We start from the raw sequence: 24665 nt of genomic DNA on the forward strand, positions 1-24665 counted from the left end.
TTCACTACTGCTCAACTAAGCTTTGCAGAAAAGTGGCGGGTGGGAGTTGGCTTTGAACACAGGATCTAGAAAATCAGAAGACCCAGGTCGGTGTTGGGGTTTTTTTTGGGGGGTGGAGGGGTGGGGGTGTTGGGTTTGGGTTATTTGGTTGCTTTTTTCTTAGGGCAATAAGGTCAGGAGACGACTCCTCTCCAATGGAAGCATCTTGTTTTAATCTCCCTGATTAACATGCACTGAGAGTCCCATTTTTATATCTCCATCTTGCCTAGCATGTCGGTGGCCAACAATCCTTGGGTTAATCTGGTGCCAAGAATAACATTATACAGTAACATTACTGTATTTTCTCTTAGCAAGAAGTCAGAAGAATAGTAGTTTAAAAGAACTGGGGAGACAGAACCAGGACTGAAATGGGGTATCACACCATTCTCTCCCCTAAATTAATAACCTACCATTCATCCCAATTACATTATACATTTATATTATCACAACTCAAATATGGCCTTTGACAGAAGTTTATTTACTGGAAAATTTCTACCAAGGGACAGTGGCCGAGACCCTAAGTTTTAAACAAATTTTTCTAAGCTAATCCTAAACTGCCAGTTAGATCCTGATCTCAAAGAGTTAAACGTAGCCTATTCCCTTGTCCGTTGCATAGACGAATGAAAGCGGACCCCTCCATTAATTGGGTTTTTAATCCTAGCTATGCGGGGGGAAGCTTTTGCACTTGAGGTCTGAGAGTCCGAGCACACAGGGAAACGTCTGCAGTGTGCATCGATGACCTTTTGCAACCGAGTTCTGGTTTAGAAACAGGACTTTCCAAATGTCCCAGCATGTTCAGTTCTGGGGATTTGGTCCAGATCCAAAACTCCGGGCTTGTTTAAGAAGAAGATTCCAGGCAGTCCACAGCTGACCCTGGCCAGTTGCACCGGAGCTCCAGCTTGCTGACGTGGAGGAGGAATACTGCGCAGGGACTGAGCAAGTCCAGATGCTTCTTCTCTCTTTAGAAAGGAAATTATAGTCTATAGAAGAGGAGCTTGGCACGGCCAGCTTTCTAAGCTAGGAAATTTCATGATCTGTTGGAATATATTAACATACACATTTTTTAACTCCAACAGAGACATAGCTTGTTTCTGGAACAAATGTTTGATAGGGGCCGAGTTGCAGGGCCTAAGGGAATGCGAGGGGCTGGATGATTTCATTTCCCCTCAGCTAAGTCAGTTGGCAAACATGGGTATGGTTTGCTGCTTTTTTGCTTTTATTGTTATGAATTGTGCGGATAATTGATGGCAGGTTGCCTAGAGCCTGGGATAGGCCTCCTTCATGAAAGCTGAAGTAAATAAACGGTGGCTTGCCTTTGTTTCACTGGTTCTGTGCTGATTTCAGAAGTAACAAAGGCACGCTCAGTGTTTAAAGGTACCAGCCTAAAAGAACAGAGCGGGCTCATTACACGCAGCGGCAGCCTGGATGTCACCCTCCGAGCAGTCACTGCTCCTGGGTCTCAGCCCTGACTCCAGGCACAGCCTCTTCAGGTGAAAGACAGTTTGATTTCCAAGCCATTTTCCTAAGACTATTCCCAAGCTCTGAACTTACACTACATACTGCAGACCAGAGGAAAAAACATGTGAATCTCCTGAAAGCTGCATTAAAAAAAAATAAATAGAAAGGGGGGGGAAGCCTGTTTCAGTCCTCATTTTCTTAGCCAAAATCTTTCTTGTGCAAATAAACCTGTTAATATCACGTTCAAATAAAGTGCTTATCACCTCAGTTATACACAAAATCTGCACAGGTGTCTCTCCCTCAAGCTATTTCAATGCCTACTGCATGAAAAGTATTTCCACTACATGTAAAAGATGTTGCTAGTTCAGCGCCGACTTGTACAAGACTCAAACGTAGTTAAGTTTCCACTTCACAATCAGCTTCGTTGTGAGAATACAATTCCACTGTTGGAAACATTCATTTGAAAGTCAGCACTTTGTTTGCTTTCATGCTAATGTATCAAGGATAACAAGAAAAATGGACATGTTTATTCAACTTTTCCAACGTAGAAACCAACTCAGAATCATATTAGGACTGTCAATCAATCATTGGGTTTTTAATTGTTTGTTTCACAAATGGGAATCTGTATATACTAAATAAACCAATTTTCCCTTTTTACCCTCAAAGTAATTCACCTACAATGAAAATAGTTTTGGAGCAAATGAGAAATTAAGAATTCCAGAGTTCCCAGTTTGAGCCAGTGCTGGAAGGTGACCACCAGAGACGGAGCTGAGGGCAGGTGGAGTGTGAGGAAGGAGCAGGAACACAATGGTCACTGTTCGTCTTGCTCAGAGCAAGGAAAACTGGCACGTGAAATGAAGAAATTAAATGTCTTGGACAAATAGAAGTGCATTCCCTGCCCAAAACGTGTTTCTCACCCTAAGAAGGGGGCAGCTCAGCAGTGGGGCTATCCCAGTCAAACGCAAGTCCAAATCCTGCTCCACTGCCCTAAGTAAATGTCACATTGCCAGAGTGAAGATCCCTCCATCGTCCTGCTCATACTTTGGAGTGAAACTGCACGTTCCGAAGTCTCCTAACGCCCTGCCCTTAGCTGAGGGTTGCGTAACAGGCTCACGATCGAGCCTGGAGCCGGCAGATGTTTATAAATACAGAACAAGGAATTTCTTCATTGACTGAACTAAAAATATCAAAGAATAAATTCATTTGGTGCTAAAATTTCCTGTAATTGGAAAATGAACGTTATTGTAAAGGTATTAAAGAGCACCATAAAGCCATCCCTATTGTTCAATAACATTGTTTCTAGCCAAAATATGGAAACAGCCAACCTCACAGTAGTGCTGATACAGATAACGTGTTTCTTTCATGGCGTAGATTCGAGGGAAGGCACAGCAGAGGGCATAACTAACCATACGTTTCCCATAAATAGCTATGTAATTTCAATTTAACTGCACTGTAAACTCTATAAAATTCCTCTATGAAGTATATTTTCTATGCGCACCTCATTGTTATGGTTGGCTGGATTTAGGTAATTATGGACAGTCTGAGATCAATATGGAAAACAGTCTGAGATCAATATGGATCATTACTGGCAAGCTCTCTCCAAAAAGAACACACCCCAAGGAGCCCAGTGATCAGGCACTGAGGCAGAAGAGCCAAATGGTAAGGTACAAAGCCTGCGATTGCTTCACTCGGAACATAATTACTCTTCAGAATATCCCAAGGGCAAGAAATTAAATCCCAGATGCACATCTGGTAATAAACAATGAAAGAACAGGATAGCATCCATGTAAATCATCTCTCTGGTAACAGAAGCATCTTCTTCCAAACAGGACAGCATACATGTGTACACGTGGGCACGTGTAACAGTCTTTTGCAAGACATCCTCCTGCAACCGAGCTATAGGATTAAACATTTTTGATGTAAAACAGGTGTCTAGAGCTCCCTGTGAAACACCCTTATCCAGAAGGCGGTCACTGTGTGAATGAATCTGTAGGGAGTGCCTTCCCTACTGAGCGTTCCCCGTCAGTATCCAAAGGGAATATTCGGAATCAGCAGACAGCTGGAAATAGGTGTCTCATCACTCCATGTTTCCATTCCCCTACCTACGAGCAGCGCAATATCCTTAACGCATGAAGAACTTCGGCATAACGCATTGGTATGTAGACTGTTTTGGAAGGGGATGCCATTTTACTATGATGTAGCAATATGATACTTTCAAAATAATCCAGAAATAAAATCCATTTCAAAGTCCACATAATATAGGAATATTAAAATATGATTAATGAGGCACTTCAATAGATCTTGAGAAAAATTTCTCTTCAACTTTCTATTTCCTGTTTTAAATCTCTGTCAGAGCTTGAAGAACAAAAACATTATTGCTGCCTTGAGATTTTAAGTCGCAAAGATCAGAAGAGCTTGTAATACTGACTCAGAGGTGCGTTGCACAGGAGCTAGACTATACTTCACATAGGCTCCAAAACTTGCTTTAGAAACTTATTCCCTTTGAATCAGACCTCAAGCACCTGAAGTCCTGGTATTATCTTTTTTAATATGAATTTCTTATGAACACGGGTAACACCCTAAACTGAGTGGAAGACTTCCCTACACAACCAACAACTGATTAAATTTGGGTAATTGCTGGACTAGTCACATGTTATAAAAATAGAGAATTCAAATGCATGACGACTCAGAGAGAATACTCCTTAATCAAAAAAGCAAAGTCAGTTTGGATCAAAGGGAGTTGTAATATGTTAACGTTTTCTCTACTTTCTGTTCTGTTGTTCTTAATATTCTTATGCAGCCTGGGTAACATATATCCCAGCCTGTTCAAGGCTTCACCAAATCTTTTCTTTTTACTAGATAAGGGATGTTCATGCCCAGACCAAACAGTACAGTACACACTAGTGACATTTCTTTCTGCAGAAAGTTTCTCTGAGTAAGCACCGTCTAAAGCGCTGGTGCAACATGCGACTTGAGTTTCAATCGCATATGACACACCAGAAATTTCACAGGCTACAAAAACCTGAATTTCGCAAGCATGTCAGACTCTTCATAATACAGCAGTGAGTGTATTAACACAGGTGCTGGAAAACTCATTATGTATCTAGTTGGACTGAAAGAAAAACATGGCCCCTCAGGCGCTTTGCATGTAGACAATTCCATTTCCAAAACCAGAGCTGTCTGGTAGCAGGCTCCTGTATGTTTCCCACAGGACACGAAGGAGAAAAAAAAAAAAAAAAAAAGAAAAAAGAAAAAAACCAAGAAAACTAGCTTATGCTAGAACAGAGGAAAAAGAAAACTAGCATAAGCTAGAACAAAGGAAAAAGGCATTTTGAGGAAATGCTTTGTGTTCTCCGGTAGTATATATATCAGTAGGGTTAATGGCTAAATCTGCAAGTTCTCCCAGCCCCAAAACTAGTGGGCTACAAAAATGTATAGCAGAGCTATACATGAAGAATGGCAAACGCCTACATCACCCTTAGGAACAGGGGACATGTTTAGTTCATTACTACTTGAAAGAAACATTTCAGATGCCTGAAGAGATTGTGCTGCATTGCACAAAAAAATATTAATATAATTGCTGTAATTGTATACCATCTGTAGTGACCTACAGGTTACACAGCAGTTGCTTTTTCTTTTTAATATGTATCCTTGAAAAATTGACTTTGCTATTCCTAAGCAAACTGAAGATATTAGCTAAGTTTTTCAGTGTGACAGAGGCTATCGTCAGCCAGAACCATATGCAATTTCTTTTATTAAACTTGCCTTAACCACAGTTGCGTGATACCATTTGTTGTTGTCTTCTCGGAGCAAGGCTAGCAGTACTAGAAGCATTGCTTTTATGGGATACACGAAGGGGCAAGAGAAGCTTCTCCTGCATTAGCTCCAAAATCATTTGCCATACCCGCATCTTTCTTACACTAAATAACTCCAGGAGGGCAGGGGGAAGAAAAAAAAAAAAAAAAAACAAAAACACCAAAAAAAAAATCCCCCCAAAACCCTAACAAAACCTACACCAACACCAACCCCCCCGGAAAAAACCTCACCTTCTACCTACTGAGACAAGTACTAAGAGAACCAGGCCTAAGCAAGTTCTAGCCTCAAACTTCACAGTTTGTGAGCTATCAAAAGGGCTCATAATCATTAGCTATTTGTCTTGCCTGACTATGACAAAATGTCCTAAAGTTAGCTCTGCCATTTTAATAAACAGTGACAAGTCAATGCTATCTGCAAACATAGGACCATCAGTGCCCTGGTATTTACATTTCATTGTGAACTGCGTTACATTGTATAAACAAATGATTTAGAAAATTTTAAGCCTTGCAAACTCCAAGGAGGAATTTCAGTCTTTCAGCCTCCACAAGGGAGGAGATTAAAAAAAAAAAAAAAGAAGAAGAAAGGAAGAGAGCGCGTGCACACACACACACAAGAATAAGATGGAGAGTGAATTTAGCCATCTTATAAAGAAATAAAATCCCATTGGGGGGGAATTCTGATTTTATTTTTTTGTGACCAGAAGTATAAGCTGGTAGTTCTAAAAAACAATCACTGGAAACTACTTTTAGTAAAAGTGTACCCTTTTGCTAAACCAGCCCCAAACCTACGGTTTAAAGGCAGAAGATGAACCACTCCATTAATCCTCAACAGATTTGGTTTTATTTGGTTATACTGGGAGATAATAGGCATCCTTTGAAACCATACATTTTTTTTCTTCTGTGAGGGTGAAAACAAAAGGACAAACTGGAAAATGGACTTTACACATGGGCTTAAGACAGCCTATATTTATACTGTAATTCATTATCCTAACTGCTGCACAGTGTCTCACAGCTCTCTCGAAGAGCAAAGCCCTTCAGTAACTATTTGATGAAGCTACACGCTCCTGGATCTTAAGACTTTCCCAGCTAATTTGAGTATCAGTTGGTGGCTAGTAAATCTGGATAACATACCATCCAACAGCGCACGCTTTCATTTCAGCTCATCATCTTTCAGCCCACAGACCAGCTCTATCTCAAAAGAAGTGATGCATTTTCAGCTATATTTTCAGACTCACGTTTTTCAGAAGTTTAAGCATTTAACCTGTGGGATAAGCAGGCTTAGGGGGGGGAAAAAAAAGCAGAATGTCTTACTCCTTTTCTCAAGAGAACTCTACTCGCCAAGTAGTCGCAATGAAGCAGGGGAAAAAGGGCATTGAAAGCCAGGACGTTTGATGCAGACATGAAGAAAAGCAACGGGATCTTACTCTCTTGTGTGGCATTTTGAAATGGTGTGTCATGAGTTGTCAGTTGTGATTCCTGTCCCACTAAAGGCAGGCAGGGAACTATCACACCAGAAAGTTTCTTCTCATGGCATTGAGTCAACACTCACTGACATTTATAGGACTTAGAGTAAGCCACAGCTGTGTCCTGTTAGAAAACAGGACCGCAGGAGCCTCCCCTTTCCAGGCACAGCCCCATTCCCTCCTAGTACCATCCCTCCAGCCGAGGGCTCCCGAAGCATTCTTCCAGGCAGAGCTACAGATTAGCACGTTACACACACCAAATGTTAAGTCACTACCCAGTTTAGGCATGCTTAGCTCTACCCCAAAGTTAAGTCTTCGCTGAACATTTGGTAGGTTCGCATAAAATTTACCAGGAGTTTGTCTATCATACTAAGCACATGGATCGTCTTTAGGACCCCGAAAACCTTAACTTGCTTGTTCTTCGGCACCAAGATCTTGCAATGACCTTTTCTGCATCAGATTTGAGGACAGAGCAAACTCAAACCAAAGCCACTGAGATTCTCCCGGTTCCCCCCAAAACCAGAAACTGGGCTGTGTTTGTGGGTTGGTGTTTACCCATGACTGGAAGCAACCGCCAGTCACAATCACGTGAAATTGGGCAGAAAGATAGCAAAGCTCAGCATGGTGGTTGCTTACAAAAAGTTTGTATACCTCTACTACTCCAGTGATAACAGCTTTTAAAAAACACTGCTCATATGAAAATAATCTCTACGTATGCTTAATATTTTTCAGTGTAATTGATAAAAGATTTCCAAGATAACTACTCTTTTATTACAAGTATGTCACTGCTACACCATTTTTCCTAATTAATTCTTACTGCAGATGAATAGATCCTGATGTTTGTTGCCCTCTTTCAAATGAAAAACTGAAATAATTAAAGTCTTCATTCATTAAGGTAGTTAGGCAAACATAACTAGGTACCAGTCATCTCATTACAAGAAATAAGGCTATTCATGTGCTTCAAGTTAGGTTCTAAAGTACTCTACTGAATGGGAGATTTAAATCACCAAATATTTACTTTCTGTGTTCATTACATTCAAACACGGACAAAATAACCTGCCTGTCTTGCACAGGGCCTGCAAAATAGACAAATTCCGTCCTGCAGAGGTTTCCTGGGAAACCAGGGAAGATTTAACTCTTCTCTCTGCATCATCCCACCCTGCCCCCAAAAAAAACCTAACAAAACCCCAAGAAGCACGAACGTTTTGATACAAAGGGGTAAAGCTGCAAAGTTTTGATCTGTACGCTAAAAGGATGGCTAACCCCACAGAGAGGGCGCTTACTGAAACCTTACAGCAAGCAACAGTTTATGTGATTCACTGTCTAGAGATTTCTTTGCCGAGGAGCCAGATGCCACTTCTGAAACTAGTCAACTATTCAACATGAAAATCCATGCAATTCAAGAAATATATTATTAGCACGATGACTCAGTATGTATATTGCAGTAGTACCCTAAGGCTTCGTTTGAGATCAAGGATGCTTTGTGCTCAGCACTGCACAAATTCATTGGAAGGTCCTGCACTTTACAGCAACAACATAAAATCAAAGCATGCCCAAGCCACTCAATCTCAGTATTCAGGTTTAGATAAAATTTTCTATCACTACAGCGAACGTTTGAAACAGGGAGAAAAAAAAAAAAAGAACAAAGAAAACCAGGTAAAGGGCAATTTGTCTAACCTCAGTCCTAATTTTTGAAGTAGGCTTCCGGCACTCTGCCAGTCATTAGTATAATGCCAATATTCAGTGCTGTCACAGCAGCCATACTGTCGTGTTGGCTCTTCCCTCCCCACATGGCTCCATTTTCCATGTTCTGCTTTGCTTGTCACCAGGCTTGATGCCTCTTACATCAGGTTCTTCCCTTCCTTTGTTGCCAATGCACGTTCCAGTATTTTCTGACTCTTGCCAAAGCAAGCATTTAAACATCTGGAAATCATCCTCCATTACTTTCACCAGCGAGATGGGTCTGCCTTGCAATGGAGTTCCCATACAGTGGGAATGTCTGATGTCTTAAGACATCACGCATATATATACACATATAAAATGCACTACATATATTTAACACACTATATATTACAGTATTCTAAAATTTAACATGCAGTAAGTTACAAACGCACAGGAATTTCTCTTAAAAATTTAAGCATATATACTGGTAGGTTTACAGCCCAAAACATTCCTGATTTGAGAGAGTTCTGAATTACAGATATTTAAAATAAATATGGAGCAACACATTACATTCAGAATTGTGTTCTTTTTTCCAGTGCATGGAATTTGAAATTGAAATATATTATTTTTTCACTCAGATTTCCTGGGGGGGGGGAGCCTTTAATGGACAAAATGAGATTTCAGATGTAAAACTGGGAGTCTTTTGTATGATCTGCCTGTAATGATGACATCAATGTGCTATGATTTGAATACTGGGTCTACGAAAGTCTTAACTGTGTCTTCAGAAGTTGTTGCTACATGCGTTCCCCTTCCCTACTCAGACAATTCAAGCTATTTTTAAAGGTTCAGTTTTATAAAATATAGGATGCCTAATAAATCCGATGTTGTGTGTCATAAGATACAAAGCATGCATAATGCAACAATTCTGTCTTGTCATCCCTTTGTCAAAAACATTATTTGAATGCCTCACATGCCTAAAGAACCACTGTCAAGGATGATATATAGCATGTGAACAGCTCTTCCATGTTCTGCATGAGTTAATGGGAATACACCTTCAACGTTGGAGGTTCTTTAACTGCATCATGAAGCTAAGAAGCCGATTACCTTTTCTTTTAGAAACCAAAAGATTTTCAATGCATACATTAGGGTGTGTTGGGTTTGGTTTTTTGTAATAAAAGCAGCCACTCCTTCAATGGAAAATTAATACAGAGGAAGAGAGATACTACTGTCTGCCTATACCTCTGAAGGAGTAGACAACACAAACTATTTCCACTCCTCTTCCACAGCCTGAAGTCAGGATAGGGTGATAACACCTCAGTCGCACAGAGCCAAGGGCTCCGGGAGGTACGAGCCCCACTCACACCCGACGCCCTCTGGAAGCCCCTGCCTCTCTTGCTTCCCTTCGTCTCCCTGTCTCAGAGCTTTGGACACACTGAGGATTATTCAGTCTGGCAGGTGCACACATGGCAAAAACCTTGAATAAAAGAGATTCAGTCCTCAGAATACCTGGTCCTATTCAAGTCTGCGTCCCCTAAATTTCCATTTTACTATCTTTTTTTTTTTTCCATAAATTACCACTTAGGCCAATATTAGACTTGATCACTGAAGGATGAGCAAAAGGCTCTCGTCCTTTTCCTCATGCTTTTCTGCCTAACGGATCATGAGAACTATCTTTTTCTTTACCAAGTGCTACTATGCGACAAGGAATAGCATCCTTAGTTTTAGCCCCCTCTGATCACAGAGCACAACGCAAACTCTGTTGTTATCATCACTCTGGCCTACACTTTTCTAAGATAATTCTCCTCGTTGTATATCTTACCCATATTTTTACACAAAATGGCGAGTATTTCATTCCTCATTATCATCTGTGAATTTCGTTAACATCTCTTTCTTTCCTGATCTAGATTACAGAAGACCGTCTGTGAAACCATGAGATTTCATCCACAATAAAGAGACATTACTCTTAACCATGTACATTTATTTAATTTTCCCACCACTCACAACAGCAACATTCAAGCCAATACTAACTTCAAGATTTTGTAAGACAGTGAACCAAATGCTTTACTAGCAGTTAAATGCTTTGACATCAACACAGCATAAAGCCATCAAGCAATAGCCTTTTAAAATTATCAGTGGGGGAACTCTGCAATGTCTTTCCCTGTAACAACAGCATGTAAATTGTAATTCAACAGTACACACAATGAATGAGGCTGAAGTTCTCCCTTAGGGGACACAGACATGCTGCAGTATCATCTGCAAGTCTGACCCCTAAAATATTTTGGAAAGATCTGTTCATATCTCCAAAGACCCGAAGTCCAATAGATTTTCAAACTTCCTGATGAATAAATGATGAATTTTCCAGAAGTATAACAAATGACCTTTCCTTGTAGAAATAATACCCGACAGCTGAGGACACCTTCAGCCAGATGGGTACCAGCAGTCCTGCATCTAGGCAACATTAAGCCAGGACAACCCCAGGACCACAACATGCTTTGCTAGCTGAAGCCCTCCGTGGTTAACCTCCCTTCTAGTTGATTTAGTTGGCAGGTTTCTATAGGCCTGGTCACAGCTACCACAGAGAATACTCTCCTTTCTTGACCTTGACTTCTTGTGCAAAGCATCACAACCATTGGGACTAGGACACATGTGAAGATAAGTGACATTACAGTATATTCTCATTTTCTGATGGGAAGAGGAATTTCAGGAAACCTCCAGGAGTCTTAGAGGAGGAGTGAGATGACCCAGCTACTCGTACCAGGAGGCTTATCATTAATGTAAGTGAGAAAGCCAAGGATAGATCATACTTTATTAAAAAAGGAATACATGTTTATTGATTACATTGTTTGTTAACAATAATTATAATTCATAATTCAGGTAACCGAATGTTCATAATTCAGGGCAACTTGATTTCCCTAAAATAGCACTGATGGCTTAAAGATGGCCAAATTGTCTTTATGCCTAATAAACCTAATCATATATCCTAGTCTAAAGGAAGTTCCTCTTGCCAGTAAGATTTCAATTATTTATCTCAACAACGTGCCATGGGATGCTGTTACCCAGCCACTAAACATGTGAGGTTTGGTACTTGGAAAACTTAAGGCACTGCAGCTGAGGGAAAGAACCACTTTAAGACAGACAGAAAATGAGACAAAAATAGTTATAGGATAGCAATCACTACGGCATTACATCACGTTTTCATTACATCAAAAGATTTAGTAGAACCCTGTAAAGACAATATTTAAGAAAAGCTGAGTGGAAAACAAGCAGTCAAGCAAGCACAGCTTCTGTTCACTGTTTCTGCTTTAATTTTTCCCTTTAATATTTTTCTCTTGGCCTATTGGGACATTTAACGAGACAAGAGACATGACGCCTCAGACTGGTAAGTGATAAAAAAAAAAAACAAAACAAAACAATGAAGGTCTTCTGTGATCTCTGGGAGAGAGAGGACTGCTTTAAACAAAACTCAGCATAACCTCTGAGGTTACCTGTAGTAATACAGCTATCCAGTGACAGGAGTTCTCCGCAAACGAGGAACAGTTTCTTCCTGGCTTTTAGCCTGTATTATTGTTATCATTTTAAGGTGCAGCATTAATCTTGGAGCGATTGGGCCAGGACAGACTCATGATGACACCTTTTATCTCCCTCGATCTCCTCCTACGCTACCCTGTCATTGTGCCTTTAAACCTTCACTTCAGATAGTGAGCTTGCTGAAGGATGCTGGCAAGCATTTCACGACTGAAGAGTATTTGGAGAAGATATTGTATGGACCTTCTCAGCCAGACATCTACTGCACAGCAGGGAAGAGGCCTCTGAGACAGTTTACTCTTCTGTTCCTACTCTAAATGAGTTCATGTCCAAAACTCTGAATTCCTGCCAGCAGTATCAGAGTAGCTGCTTGTGTTTCTATTCAGCCACATTATCCAAAGAACAGGGGCACAGAGATTCAAATTAATTCTTTAGTCCTCCCATGCTACCGTTACACAGTCCAAAGGCTATAAATGAAAACGAGTGAAGACACAAAAACACCGCGGAAGTTTTTCAGTATAAAAACAACTCCATTATCTCATTCTCCCAACCGTACTATTTACACAAAGCTACAGAAAAATACAAATTCTCCAAAACTCCGATCAAGTTTCAGCTGGCAGCAGCATGGCCAAGGAACAACCTTAGACCAAGCTCTCCAAAGACAAGACCTATCTTCAGCAGCTAATAAAAACGGAATCCCAAGGGTCTGCATGAATAGAGGTTCCCTGTACAGATAGCATCCCACCGCTGGCCCTCCGACAATCACTCTTAGTCTTCGTGCTTATATAACACATGACCTTTCCGCAGCAAACGTGGGTGGGATAGTGGAATAATGGAATTGTTTCTCACTACAAGAATAAAAGACAGCACAGCAGGCTACGAAAAATGTACGTTGCTTACTCGGAAAAGATAATTGTAAGTAACGGTTTGGATATTTTAATTATCACAGCACCAAGGGTTTATCAGCATCCAAGCTTCCTGCGTGCTATTGTTTTCATAACCATAAATCAACCTATAAAACAAGAATTTATATGAACAAATTGTTGTGTCACTTCCTATAGACAGTATCACTGTTTTATCCTTTCTGGTAGTTCAGCAACAGCACTAACTCTTCAAATTTCTCCGAATTTAAGTCAGGAAAAGCATAAATCAGAGAGCATAATCTGTGACAAAAACTGTGGAAAAAAGGTGTAATTTGTACACACATAACGTATTGATTACATTAACGATGTAAAGAGTACACAATGCCACCTCTGAGGTACCTCTCATCTTCCAAGTGTTACTTGACCTATAAGCCGTTTTTCTCCAGCTTGAGAGTACCCAATTTCTTAAATAACTGAAGACTACTTACTTTATACTACTGAAAGAAACACATTTTCCTCATTTCCTTCTCAGCATGCTTTGAATTAATGCATCAGACACCCCAGTTCACATTACACCTGACCTTCTGCACATGGCAGTCTCACCAGGGCTTTTGAAGGGCAATTTAAGAGGCTCAGTCTGTTGCAGTTTGCGATTCCAGGCAGCAAGTACAACAATCTTCCCTCGTGCTCTGAAAGCTCAAACTCCAAGAAGCCTTTGTGAAGAACTGAAATTCCAAGTTAATCTGATTAATTTATTCATTTTACACTAAAGGATACTTGGTTTTGCCCTGTGCATTAGATTAAGAATAGGTTCTTTTATCTATAAAATATGTTGAAGTGCAAGCCCAGTCTCTCTTCACTAAGAATCCATGGGATTGGCACTTTATTCCTTCTAAGAAGAATTTTTGAGAAAAAATTCATATCATCAGGACCTTACACACAAAAACATGCAGGGTCACAAAGACAAACATGGGTGAAACAACCAGTGTACATATCAGGACAGATGACATGCCCCCAATTGGAATTTTGACTATTTTTTATTATTACTTTATTATTTTTTGGCACTGAGTTCATTGCCTTTCTCTGTATTTGGAAAAATAGTTGCACACAGGCCATGAACATCTGCTCAGGTTTTTTAAAGGATCATAGTGTTGCGTGAAGGTCTGCCTTCAGAGTTTCTGCTTCCCCACACGTACACACAAGAATCCCTGTGTTTCTTTTCTCACAAAACACCAAAAAACAAGTAATGTGGTGAGTTGACCAGTTCTAATTCTAACCACAGAAAAATCATATAACTTCCAGTTAACCCAGACAAAAATAGTAAATACTGCTTAAATACTAAGTGCTGTTCCTAAGCAGGGTTTTCCTAGGTAAATTTATAATAAATTGAGGGGTTTGGTGGACACTTATTTTTTATGAAAACTTATAAAGAGTTAGCAAATTGAAAAAGGCTTATTTTTATGTTAATACACATTATTGTTAAACAGGACCAATCCTGAAATGTTTTACATGAACAAATCAACCTGATAGAATCTTATCATATTGAAACAATTGCAAAGATGAAAGGACTTCCCCAAGAAATGAAGTGTGAGCGTGCCAAAACGTGAATGAGAGCATGAAATGACCATTTGGTTTCTATGGCAATAATCTATATTTGTAAACATTGTAGCAAAAAAATGCCTGCACTAACCACCACAGCATGCAATTATTCTTCAACCACAAAGTATATTCTAAACAACAACAAACAAAAAAAAACAAACAAAACAACACCTCACCACAACAAAAACCCAGCTAATGTGGATAGCTTAACGTGACCCTCAACTTTATGTATTCCATAGTTTTGGGCAAAGTTTACTCAGTCTAAGCAGGAGGAATCTTCCTGAGGACTCTTCTTGTGGAAATTTCTGTGCAGAGTCTCCTTCCCACACTTTTACAGGCAGGGGAGCCAACCACAAATATTCAGAAGTCATGAGTCAGTCTCCAAAGAACTGTGACTTTTTTTTTTTTTTTTAAATAATGGCTTCTCATTTTCTGCTTGTTTAGAGCTATAATCACTTCTATTTGAGTTATTTGCTATGATAAGACCCACAAACATAGATACCTACATGCACAGACACACACATGCACGCCTTCTCTTTTAGAAAGTAGAGGCACACGTAAGTGAATGATCTTGGGATCTGGAACTTTTTGGGGGGGGGGGGGGGGGGGGGAGAATCAAGTATCATAAGATCCTCGCTAAAATTAAGAGAATTCGCAAGACAGATTTTTTTTTTTTTTTCCCTCTTTATATCATTCTCCTTCGGAGCTTTGAGGACTCTTTACAATGATGAAAGACCCATAAAAACCAAAGCATCTGGCATGAATGCTGAATAATTCTCTTACCTCCTCATAGCTACAGCGGACTTTCCGTTGCCATCATATACCCAACACTTGTCCCAGTGAGGAGACTGTGCAATGTAGTAACCTCTTTTCTCCCTAAAGATAACGTCTCTAATAGCGGTAAGGGGATAATGGACAGAGGTAATAGCCACCATTCAACCAGCTCAGCTGTTTCTGTCTCCATTAAAGCCAGTCCATTCTCCTCTCTCCTTCGCATGGTTTCCAGAGAAAGTAAAAGACCTCGAGAACTCAAAGAAGTCAAAGAGGATCGCAAATTCAAATGGCACGACTGTTGTTTGGTTTTGCTTGCTCACACTGCAGAACGAGGCATTAGCTACTTTTAAACCAATACCAGGGCTCACACTGATCTCAGCTGAAGTAGGGCTGATGCCACAAGAGTGGGACAGGGAAGGATAAATCACCACAAGATTCACAGACCAGGGTGTGTTGCAGAAACTGATGAGAACCTAAAGGCAAGTGCAGGACTGCAGTGAGAAATATGGGAGATGGTGGCAATAGACCAGCACTGCCATGCCCATGGGGAATTTGCACAGACAAATCCTCTTGAAGGAGGCAATTCCCACAATTTCACTTCTGATTCAAGTTTACTGAGAGATTTTCCACTGAAGGTGTGTTTCTAGTTTTCTTAGATAACTTTTTTTGAAGAAAGCAATCACACACTTCCAAGTGGATGGGAAAGGATCCCAGAAGCATGCACTGCTGCTGCTAGTAGTTTCCTCTATCCTGAGTCCTAAGAAAAGAGGAAAGATTATACAGTGTGTGGAAATCCCTACACCAAAGGTTCAGGGCTTCCAAGTATTCAGTGCATAATCTCAGCCATCTTCTGGGCACTTTTTGGCCCTACTGCATTTCTGAACCAGTCTGGGCCCCTACATAGAAATTAAAACCAGGATCTTTCAGTCTTTCTAGGATCTTGCAGTGCTGACTTTAGTCCTAAATAACTTTTAAATAGGCACATTTAAAACAGCCGGTCTCAAAATGACCAATTTTGCTGCACTAGGTTTGAAAGTGTCTGGTTTTTACATTTTTACGTGCTTTTTAAGCGTGTGTACTATATAGCACTACCAGCCAAGTGTTCCTGAGCTAAACAGATCAATCTGCAATGGTTCCAAGACAAAAAAAATGAATATAAAAACCAGCATTACTTAAAAGCACATCAATGGTAAGTGCCAAAAAAAATTGTTAAGCAGTATGTTTGGTTTAAAGAAATATTAAAATTCTTTTATTAATTTTTTTAAAACCATTTTACCTGCTTTATTATATTCAACTTATCTATCAATATCACTCACGCCCATCGTGGTAAATTCTGTAACATACTTCTGCAAAAGCTATTTCTTTCCTCCACTGTGGTTGAGGTTGACAACCAGTATTTAATCCTTCTCATTTCTTCTAGCATTGGCATGAAAAATGACTGGTAAAAAAGTTTTACATACTTTCTGAAAGTCTGACAGTATTTTCAAATCTAAGCTTCCTGAAGTGCCTTCCTTGCTTCCCCAGATACCTCCAATATTTGTTTACCATAGCACCTATATTCAGGTGACACATTTGACCAACTGAATGGGGAGAAGGGAAGCAGCTGTATAGACAAAAGCACCTGCAGTACAATACAGCGTACACTGATCTTAGACCTCCGCACAAGCAAGGACTAAACCCAAGCTAAACCAAGGGGAAAAACCTCCCCATTCTGCAGCATTTGTGGACTTCAGTCAGGAACTAAATCAAAACTGAAAACCCTTTGTTTGTGCAATTAAACCAGGCCAACGTGTAGGATGTACCCCTCCTTCTTCCTCACTGTGCACCATCCCCCACAACACACTCAAATAGCTTTGGGGGGGTTGGGGGTTTTATTTTTGATATAATGAACATTGGAGAAGCAGCTTCCTCGTATGTATAGTTGACAAAAGCTATTACATTCTCAAACAGGAAGATGAGTAAGTGAAGTAAGTGCAAACAGATGTCACTAATTTATTACAATGTATTTTGCTCTCTGACTTACCACGTCCCTCTGAGTTTTCTCAGCCATCAGTGTATGGGAAATACGTCCCAGAAGGTGCTGCTGTAGTACTGGCTCATCTCATAATTTCCATAATAGCAACAAACTAGTAAATGACATATAATAATAACTTAACCCTACAGAAATCTCACATAAAAGTCGCCTTTTTTTTTCTTAAAACAGGCAAAAAGAGCTATCATTTTTACTGCATAGATACCAAAAAACAAAGTCAATATTTTTACAAGTGCTTTCTTTGTTATTCTATGTATCTGCAAAATGTATGTGTCCCTCTTTATGGCAAGTATATGAATTATACTCCCAAGATTATACAAAGTGCCCCCTCTACGGGACTTCTTACACAGCTGTGCGTAGTCGGAGAGTCTCTCATTTTGCTTTGTAGAACCAAAGCTTCGGAACTATTGCACTGTTTTATTCATCAGGCTTTGACTCCTCCTCACTCGTGCAATGCAGCGTATTACCATAGAAGTTCAGTTATAAGAAAAGTTATACTCTTGGAAACACGCGACAAGATAATTGCAAACGTATTGTAGGGTAACGTACTAGTCCCTTTGTGGGGCGTTACTTGGAAGAGAAGCCAGGTGTTACACACGAGGAGCCTAGGAAGCATGGTCAGGAGTACCAGAGGTACAGACTGTCCCACAGCCACTCTGCTCACACCGCAGGAAAGCGACGTACAGCAGGACAGCCGTCCAGGGGGATGAGAGAGCACCGGCACCGCGCATCCTCCTCCCCATCCACCTCCCTCTTGCAGGCATTGAAATGGTATTAAAGAAAACGGGATACGAAGCAGCCTGAGAAAGCGCAGGTGACAGGGGTTTACACGGGTCGGGTACGCAGCTTGCCAGCCCTCCTGCCTTCAGGGAGCTCGCCACAGACCGCCGCCGCTCCGCTCAGCAAGCCGCGGGTGGGAGAGCGGGGCGGAGGGGAGGCGCCGGGCCACCGCCGGGCCCCCGCCGCCTGCCCCGGGGTCCGCCAGCCCCTCCGGCGACAGGCGGGGGAAGGAGACGGAGGAGGGGAGCAAGGAGAGGGAAAAGACAAGGGGGGGGAATCCACGTTTCTGTATTTCTCTACAACAAAGACGCTGAGAAGGCAGACGTAGTCCAGCGCAAACGACTCCGCCCTGCGAGGCTGCTGCGCTGACTGCTCCCCGCCCGGCTGCCCGCAGCCCCGGCCCGGGCGCCCTCCTTTGTCCACGCTGGCCGGCCGCCCCCGCCGCGCCGGGGGGCTCGGCCCCGGCCCCGCTCCGGCGCTGCCCGCCCCGCGGAGCCCGGCTTCCGAAGCCTCCCTCGGTCTCCCGCTCAGAAGCCCAGAGCGCAAACCTGGCTGCCCCCTTCTCAGCATATGAAAGCGAAAGCTTGTTACTCTCGCACCCCGGAGGTTCTCCGCTCCGCTCGTCGCCCAAATCACACGATAAGCACACTGCATACAAAGAGGGGGGGATTATTAGTTGATTTTTTTTTTTTTAAGAGGGAGAGAGAGGAACTCACCACCGTCGTATTCTTCCTCTTCTTGCGCTTTTATGGTTACAAATCGCCCTAATAAAGCAGCAAGGATGAAAAAAGTTCTCGTTTGTACCCAGATTGCCATCATGCCTAGCTATTAGACATGTATCCTCCTGGGCAGCAAAACGTGCAGAAACGTACGGCTATTTTAGCACCATGAAGCCAGCTGGCGAGTCTCTCTGCCTTTCAGCATCAGTTCCAGGACAAAGTCTGCGAGCCCTTTTCTTCAGCACCAGCCCCGGCGCAGTCTGCAAACACTCCTTTCGGGGGATGCAGCTTTAAATAGGAAGAATGCTGCCTCCACTTCTCTTCCTGCCCCTTTTCAGCTCGTTCAGGCTCCTAATCATCCACTCCCTGCCAAGCAACAGTCTGATTGATGGTAAATAACCGAATCAGAGCCGCCTTCGCTCTTCCTTGAACTTTTCTCTTTACGAGTCCACTTGCAGGAGATTTTCCTGCTGCTGGGCAGTGCATGTGCTGTGTCCGGACCATTTATTAAGAAAGCAAAGCATAGTTCCCTAAGAAGCTGTCAGGAAGAGAAAGCTCTGCTTTTAACACACCCAGCCCACGCTTCCTGGGAATGGAGGGTATAGCCCCAGTTGCAGCTGGCTCCCTTATTAGGAACTCGATCCCTTCCAGCCTGCCGAGAGGAGGATTTCCTCCTCTCCCTTGATAACTGTCCCCTGCCTTTCTGTGCTGCGTTATCAGACACAACTCCAGGCCCTTAAGAGGGGCCACAGAGCTACCGAGGCAGCTCGTTTCAGGAACCTGTAAATAACTGCCTTTCCCCCCCAAGGGGGAATGATCTTTCTCAAATGAATTCTTTTCTGAATAATCTTTCCTCAAATGCTTAGCATGCTCGCTATTTACCGTCCTACCAGTTGGGAAGACTATCGCAACTCTCCGGAAGATGCTCTACACTTCTAACACCAGAATGACAACCCAAACTATCCCATTACCTGCTTTTCTCCGAGGCTCGCCACCTCTGTTCCCTGACAACTGGAAGCCTACCTAAGCCCCAGCCTAGTATTTAGCCCTTAACAATGCGCCTTAATTAGCATTCTAGCGTGAGCCCTAAGTAAATCTCTCTTTTGTGGATCGCTTGCAACTGGGAGTAGGACGCTAGATTTTTTTTCTTCCCACAGCGTTTATGGTCTGCAGAGCTCCATCACTAACCCCCTCATTAGCTAAGAACGGGGTTGCCTGTACCTGCTGCAGGGAAACGCAGATCCATCTGTTGGAAGGTTTTCTATCTTCAGCCATTTCGGCTTGAGAACAATCCCATTTGAAGTGGATGCAGCGCGGAGTAAACTTCTTCGCCTGAATTTGTGCAGGTTGGCAACACTAGCCCACTCCGGTTATCACAGCATGATTTCGCACTTCGGTGCTGCAGCATCCTAAAGTCTGTGAAGTTTTCTTCTGTCTCTTCAAAAGAACAGCATGCCCAGAAGAGGAAAGGTAACCCAGAAAATGATACAGCACTGCAATGCTACATCATACCTACTCTAGTAGCAAAACCAGAGATAAAAAATATGCTGAAAGAGGGCAAAATCAAAATTCCCTGCTCTCTTGCACCAGGCAGTCTTGACACAGCAGTCAAACCCATACAGGGTTTCACTGCAGGAGCTAATATCCCACAGTCCCTGTTGCTCAAGAGTGGTAGCTAGGAGAAAGAATAGAAATATTGAAGCTGTGCAAGCCACCGCAATTTTATTTTGAAAAGCAATCATAATTATTGGGAAGTATCAGTTGAGAAAACTCACAACTGGAAAAACAAAAGTGAACATTTGTTAACCTGCCCGGTCATAGGTGAAATTCTGTTTTGACAGGTTCGTGAGTACTTGCACTGGTTTGCTAGTCTCAAAAGTCATATGTTTTAGATGTCATACTTCAGCAGAACCCAGGAAGTCTCCCTTGGAAAGCTGATGTTACACAATGCTCGCTAGAAACATTGGGTGCTTTAGATGATATATCTGGTTTAGAACCAGATCTGACCTTTGCCATTTGCACTGTTCTATACACACATTAGCTACGAGAGAGCAGCAAACGAGAAAGCTTACAGCCATAACCCCAGCACGCTGCCATCGGTAAATCATCCCATGAAATTGCACAATGCAAAAATCACTAGATACATTAGAAAAGGAAAAACACACATTTTAAAAGCCACACTACACAAGGTTTCCCACAGTTGGAGGTAACCTGTCACTTACAGTATTAAGTACAGAAATATTAATATTAATAATTTAAGAGGAGAAAGGCTGAGAATATGGACAGTGTTTTGAAAAGTCTCCTGTGCTCCTTGATGAAAAACCATTACGACAGACACGTAGGTATTTCTGAACTATATGCTACTAACTGGAGGGGATTTACGTGAAGTTTCTTATAATAAAGCTGACAACTCACAGCTGAAAGTCCTTCATGCAGCCTGGGGAAAGCTACAGTGAAACCACAGGGAATTCAGACTCCACCACAGAATCATCAAAATGGCCACAGACTGGTAAAACTTGCCTTTATAGTTGCTACCTTTGTCCTCAAAATTAGGTAACAAGTTCTCACACTTATTTCTACAAGTCTTAAGTCTGCAACAGGGTGGTAAATTCCTAGGGTATGCACAGCAAGAATGAGCCTTACCATCATTCTGTCTTATAGCCTCTGAGAAAAACTCCAGAATAAGAACAGTATGGAATTATGGTGACTTTTTTCCCCCCCAATAGCTCACTGAGAGAAAGGGGGGGGCGGGGGGGGGTGGATCAGAAGGACCCCTTTTACCATTTCCAGTGGAACTTTTTTCTGAGGAAGACAGATTTTCAAAGATACTTTCTCCCATTTCAAGACTACTCTCTCCTTTGGAGAGATTCCTACAGCAATATCCAAAAGTTGCCCTTCACATCTATTTCTGCCTTGGTCTCACCAACAAATTATGCCATATAACCAAAACAGATGAACAAAAGAGAATGGAAAAGGCTGTAAATTGCTTAGCGAATCAATCCCCTTATGCCTCCTTATAAATACTTCCTTTCACCACAGATGTGCATTTAAAGAGGTTTTCAATTTTATTACACGCATTGTAACTAGTGATTAAGTCTATCATTTTTCATTTAAACAGATTCACTTCTAGGCCTAAGCTATTTGATAGCATCACGTTGGATACGAATGAGAGAAATTCTTTCATTTCAGAGCAACAGAGTTAACTAAGAGTAACAGAGTCAGACTAAGCAATTAAGAGTGGGCAGATAAATAATTCCAAGTATGCTCAGTGTCACCTCCCCCTTCTCCTCTCAATAGGGGAGAAACCAACGTTGCATAGAATAATACTGTATATTTATGCAGCAATTTCTCTCCAACCATTTTTCACTTTTTCCATCGTCTTTAGGATTCTGTAAGAACAGAGGAATGTGGAATTTAGCAAATTAGCCTAAGGTCATACATTCAGTAGAACTAAAGCCAGATACAGACTTTTTGGAGCTCATTTCTCTTCTGTGCCAAGGAAAACTTATACAAGATGAAAATTCCTTGGGAGGAGAATCCAGGGCCCCGACTCCTGGAGCCGATTCCCTTCCAATGCACCTTCAATCTACTCATTGTTATATATTAAGCTTACATACTGTAACGAACCCGAATTTAGTAGACAGAGCCACTGCAGGAGTGGTAGGACTGAACAGTCTCCTCTTTCTCTAGTCCATCTCAGTAGAGCAGCAGATCTGGAAACGCAGGACACAAAAGCACTCTCTTTCTACTAGCAGGAGATTCTTTGAAACTGGGACAGTCTCAGCTTCCAATTTGTCACCAATTTCTGACTCCCAGGAGATGAAAAAGTGATACGACATGATTAAAAGATCACTTTCTAATGCTTCATGCCTCACACTAGAGCAACCAGATGCTTTCAAGTTTGAAGGATCTTTTTATCAAATGAAGGGAAACACAAAGCAAGAGTCAAATCTTTACACAAAAGCAGGGTGTGCTCCTTTATGATATGCTCTCAAAAGTCGTCATGAAATGACAGCTGTCCCCAAAGCTAGGACAATCCTAGAAATGGCAAGATACAGTACTCTGAATAAAAAAAAAAAAAAAGATAACTAAATACTCCCTAATATCCAGTCTGTTGATATCCAATCGTATGTTTTAGCCAATAAGTAGGGACTGTATGTTATCTGACCTAAAAATCACACGTGAAGTTCAAAGTTACTCAAAATTCAAAGAGCATTTTGAGTGACAGGTGAAGCTAGGGAATACTATTGGGTAACTGTGAGGACTTGGAAATATATTAAAATATAATTCACAGGCTTACACCTTTCAAAATCTCCGAGTCGGGCCAGAAAAAAACAACCCCAAACAATTATTAGCTTAAGATGCTTCAGAGCATGCATACATATGAGTAATTAAAATTCCAATATCCATGAGGGTTTCTCCTTAATAGAGTTTAATGACCTTTCACACTGCCACATAGAGTGTGACAGTGTTCCTATTTTTAACTTAATTTGTACAAAGCTGACAAAAAATGCCTTCATATAAATGACTAAGCTATCTGCTACAAATAAGATGCTAGACCAGTCTTTTAGCAGCAGTAGGAAATCAGTGGAATCATGGAAATTGATAAGCAGCTGTCCCTGGATTCAAAAAGTATCTGTTCAAAAACATGCAAGGTTTTCAAAAGCAGTGCGGTTTCACCAAAGTGAGCTTAAGTCAATCTGAGAGTTGCTATCAAATATTATGTAGGCAGTTAAATCTGTGGTAAGTGCTGTTTGAAATTTCCACCTTGTATAAGTTCCTCAATCACACACTTAGCTTAAAAAAAAAAATAGGCAGCAAAGGAACATACCACATTTTTAACCCACAAGAATATAGCCCACAAAATCTTTTATTTCTTAGAATTAACCATTAAAATGAACATGACTGAAATGATATGAGAGAAAAATAGTTCTTTTCCTTCAAAGTGTGCTCACTTTGCACTTTTAAGACCCTTTACCGCATAAGGTATGAGTTTTCTTGTTTTATACAGGCCTTTCACATAGTAGAAGGACAGAAAATTCTGTTATTTAAAACAAGAAAATGTAATAGGAAACTACAGAAATTGGCAAGAATATAAACAGAGGAACATGATACTACTTTTAAATCAGATCTTTAAATGGACTAGATTCCAAACTGCATCACCTCAAAATCCTACTCTTCCTGCTGAGAAATCCACCAAAAAACTGGCATCAGCTAGAAATTTAAGCAATGCTACATCAGTAATGTTACTGCCCATTCACAGGAGAATTTTCCCATCAACTTTTGGGTAGGAAGGTTTAATAAATGAATGTAAGCCCTTATGGAGAAGAGGGAGGAAGTACGTCTTTCTTGGATACATTCAAACTTTGTAATGTTGTTTCAGTTAGTTCTAATTGGGGGAAGCAGGATGATACTACGCTTTTAAACTGCTAGTGTGGGGTCTTGGGTTATGTCAGTCACCGTAAATCTGCTTTTGCTATGGGCGATTCCAAACCCAATAAGCTCAGTAAGGTTATTAGCACTGGCAGCCTTTCCTTCAGAATGCCTCAGTTAAATTAAACTCAACATTAGTCTAAGCAAAAAATCAAGAATAATTAGGGAAAGTCTTGCATGAAGTTCTTCTGTAAATTATACTTATTCTTTACCTAGAACAGGAAGAACAGCAGCAGTATTTCATTGTTTATTACAAGTTCATTGTCAAGCTAGTTTTCATCCACCTGAGAACCCAATCAGTTTAAGTGAGAATATAAAAGGGTCACAGCAAGATACCCACTTAAGTGGCAAGGGCAGATGCTAATCTGGAATTCAAATAGGCCCCAACTGATGACAGGCCTCCCCTTCTTTTTTTTTTTTAAAATACTGAATTCATTTACCTTGGGTCCCTAAGGTAGTTTCCTTTGTACTTTTTCATTGACTGAAGGTCCATGCAAAAGTAG

At 41.2% G+C, this 24665-nt stretch overlaps 1 protein-coding gene across 1 annotated transcript in view; it reads right to left on the minus strand.

Moving 5' to 3' along the window:
• COL5A2 (collagen type V alpha 2 chain) overlaps positions 1–19267 on the minus strand; it is a 115928-nt gene extending 96661 nt beyond the window's left edge. Inside the window, exon 1 of the mRNA XM_075511857.1 lies at positions 18727–19267. Coding sequence (XP_075367972.1) covers positions 18727–18829 — 103 coding nt within the window. The 5' untranslated portion in view covers positions 18830–19267. The remainder of the gene's footprint in view (positions 1–18726) is intronic.
• Between the last annotated feature and the right edge of the window lie 5398 nt (positions 19268–24665).

The sequence above is a fragment of the Mycteria americana genome, chromosome 9, assembly GCF_035582795.1.
Source record: "Mycteria americana isolate JAX WOST 10 ecotype Jacksonville Zoo and Gardens chromosome 9, USCA_MyAme_1.0, whole genome shotgun sequence".
Taxonomy (NCBI): domain Eukaryota; kingdom Metazoa; phylum Chordata; class Aves; order Ciconiiformes; family Ciconiidae; genus Mycteria; species Mycteria americana.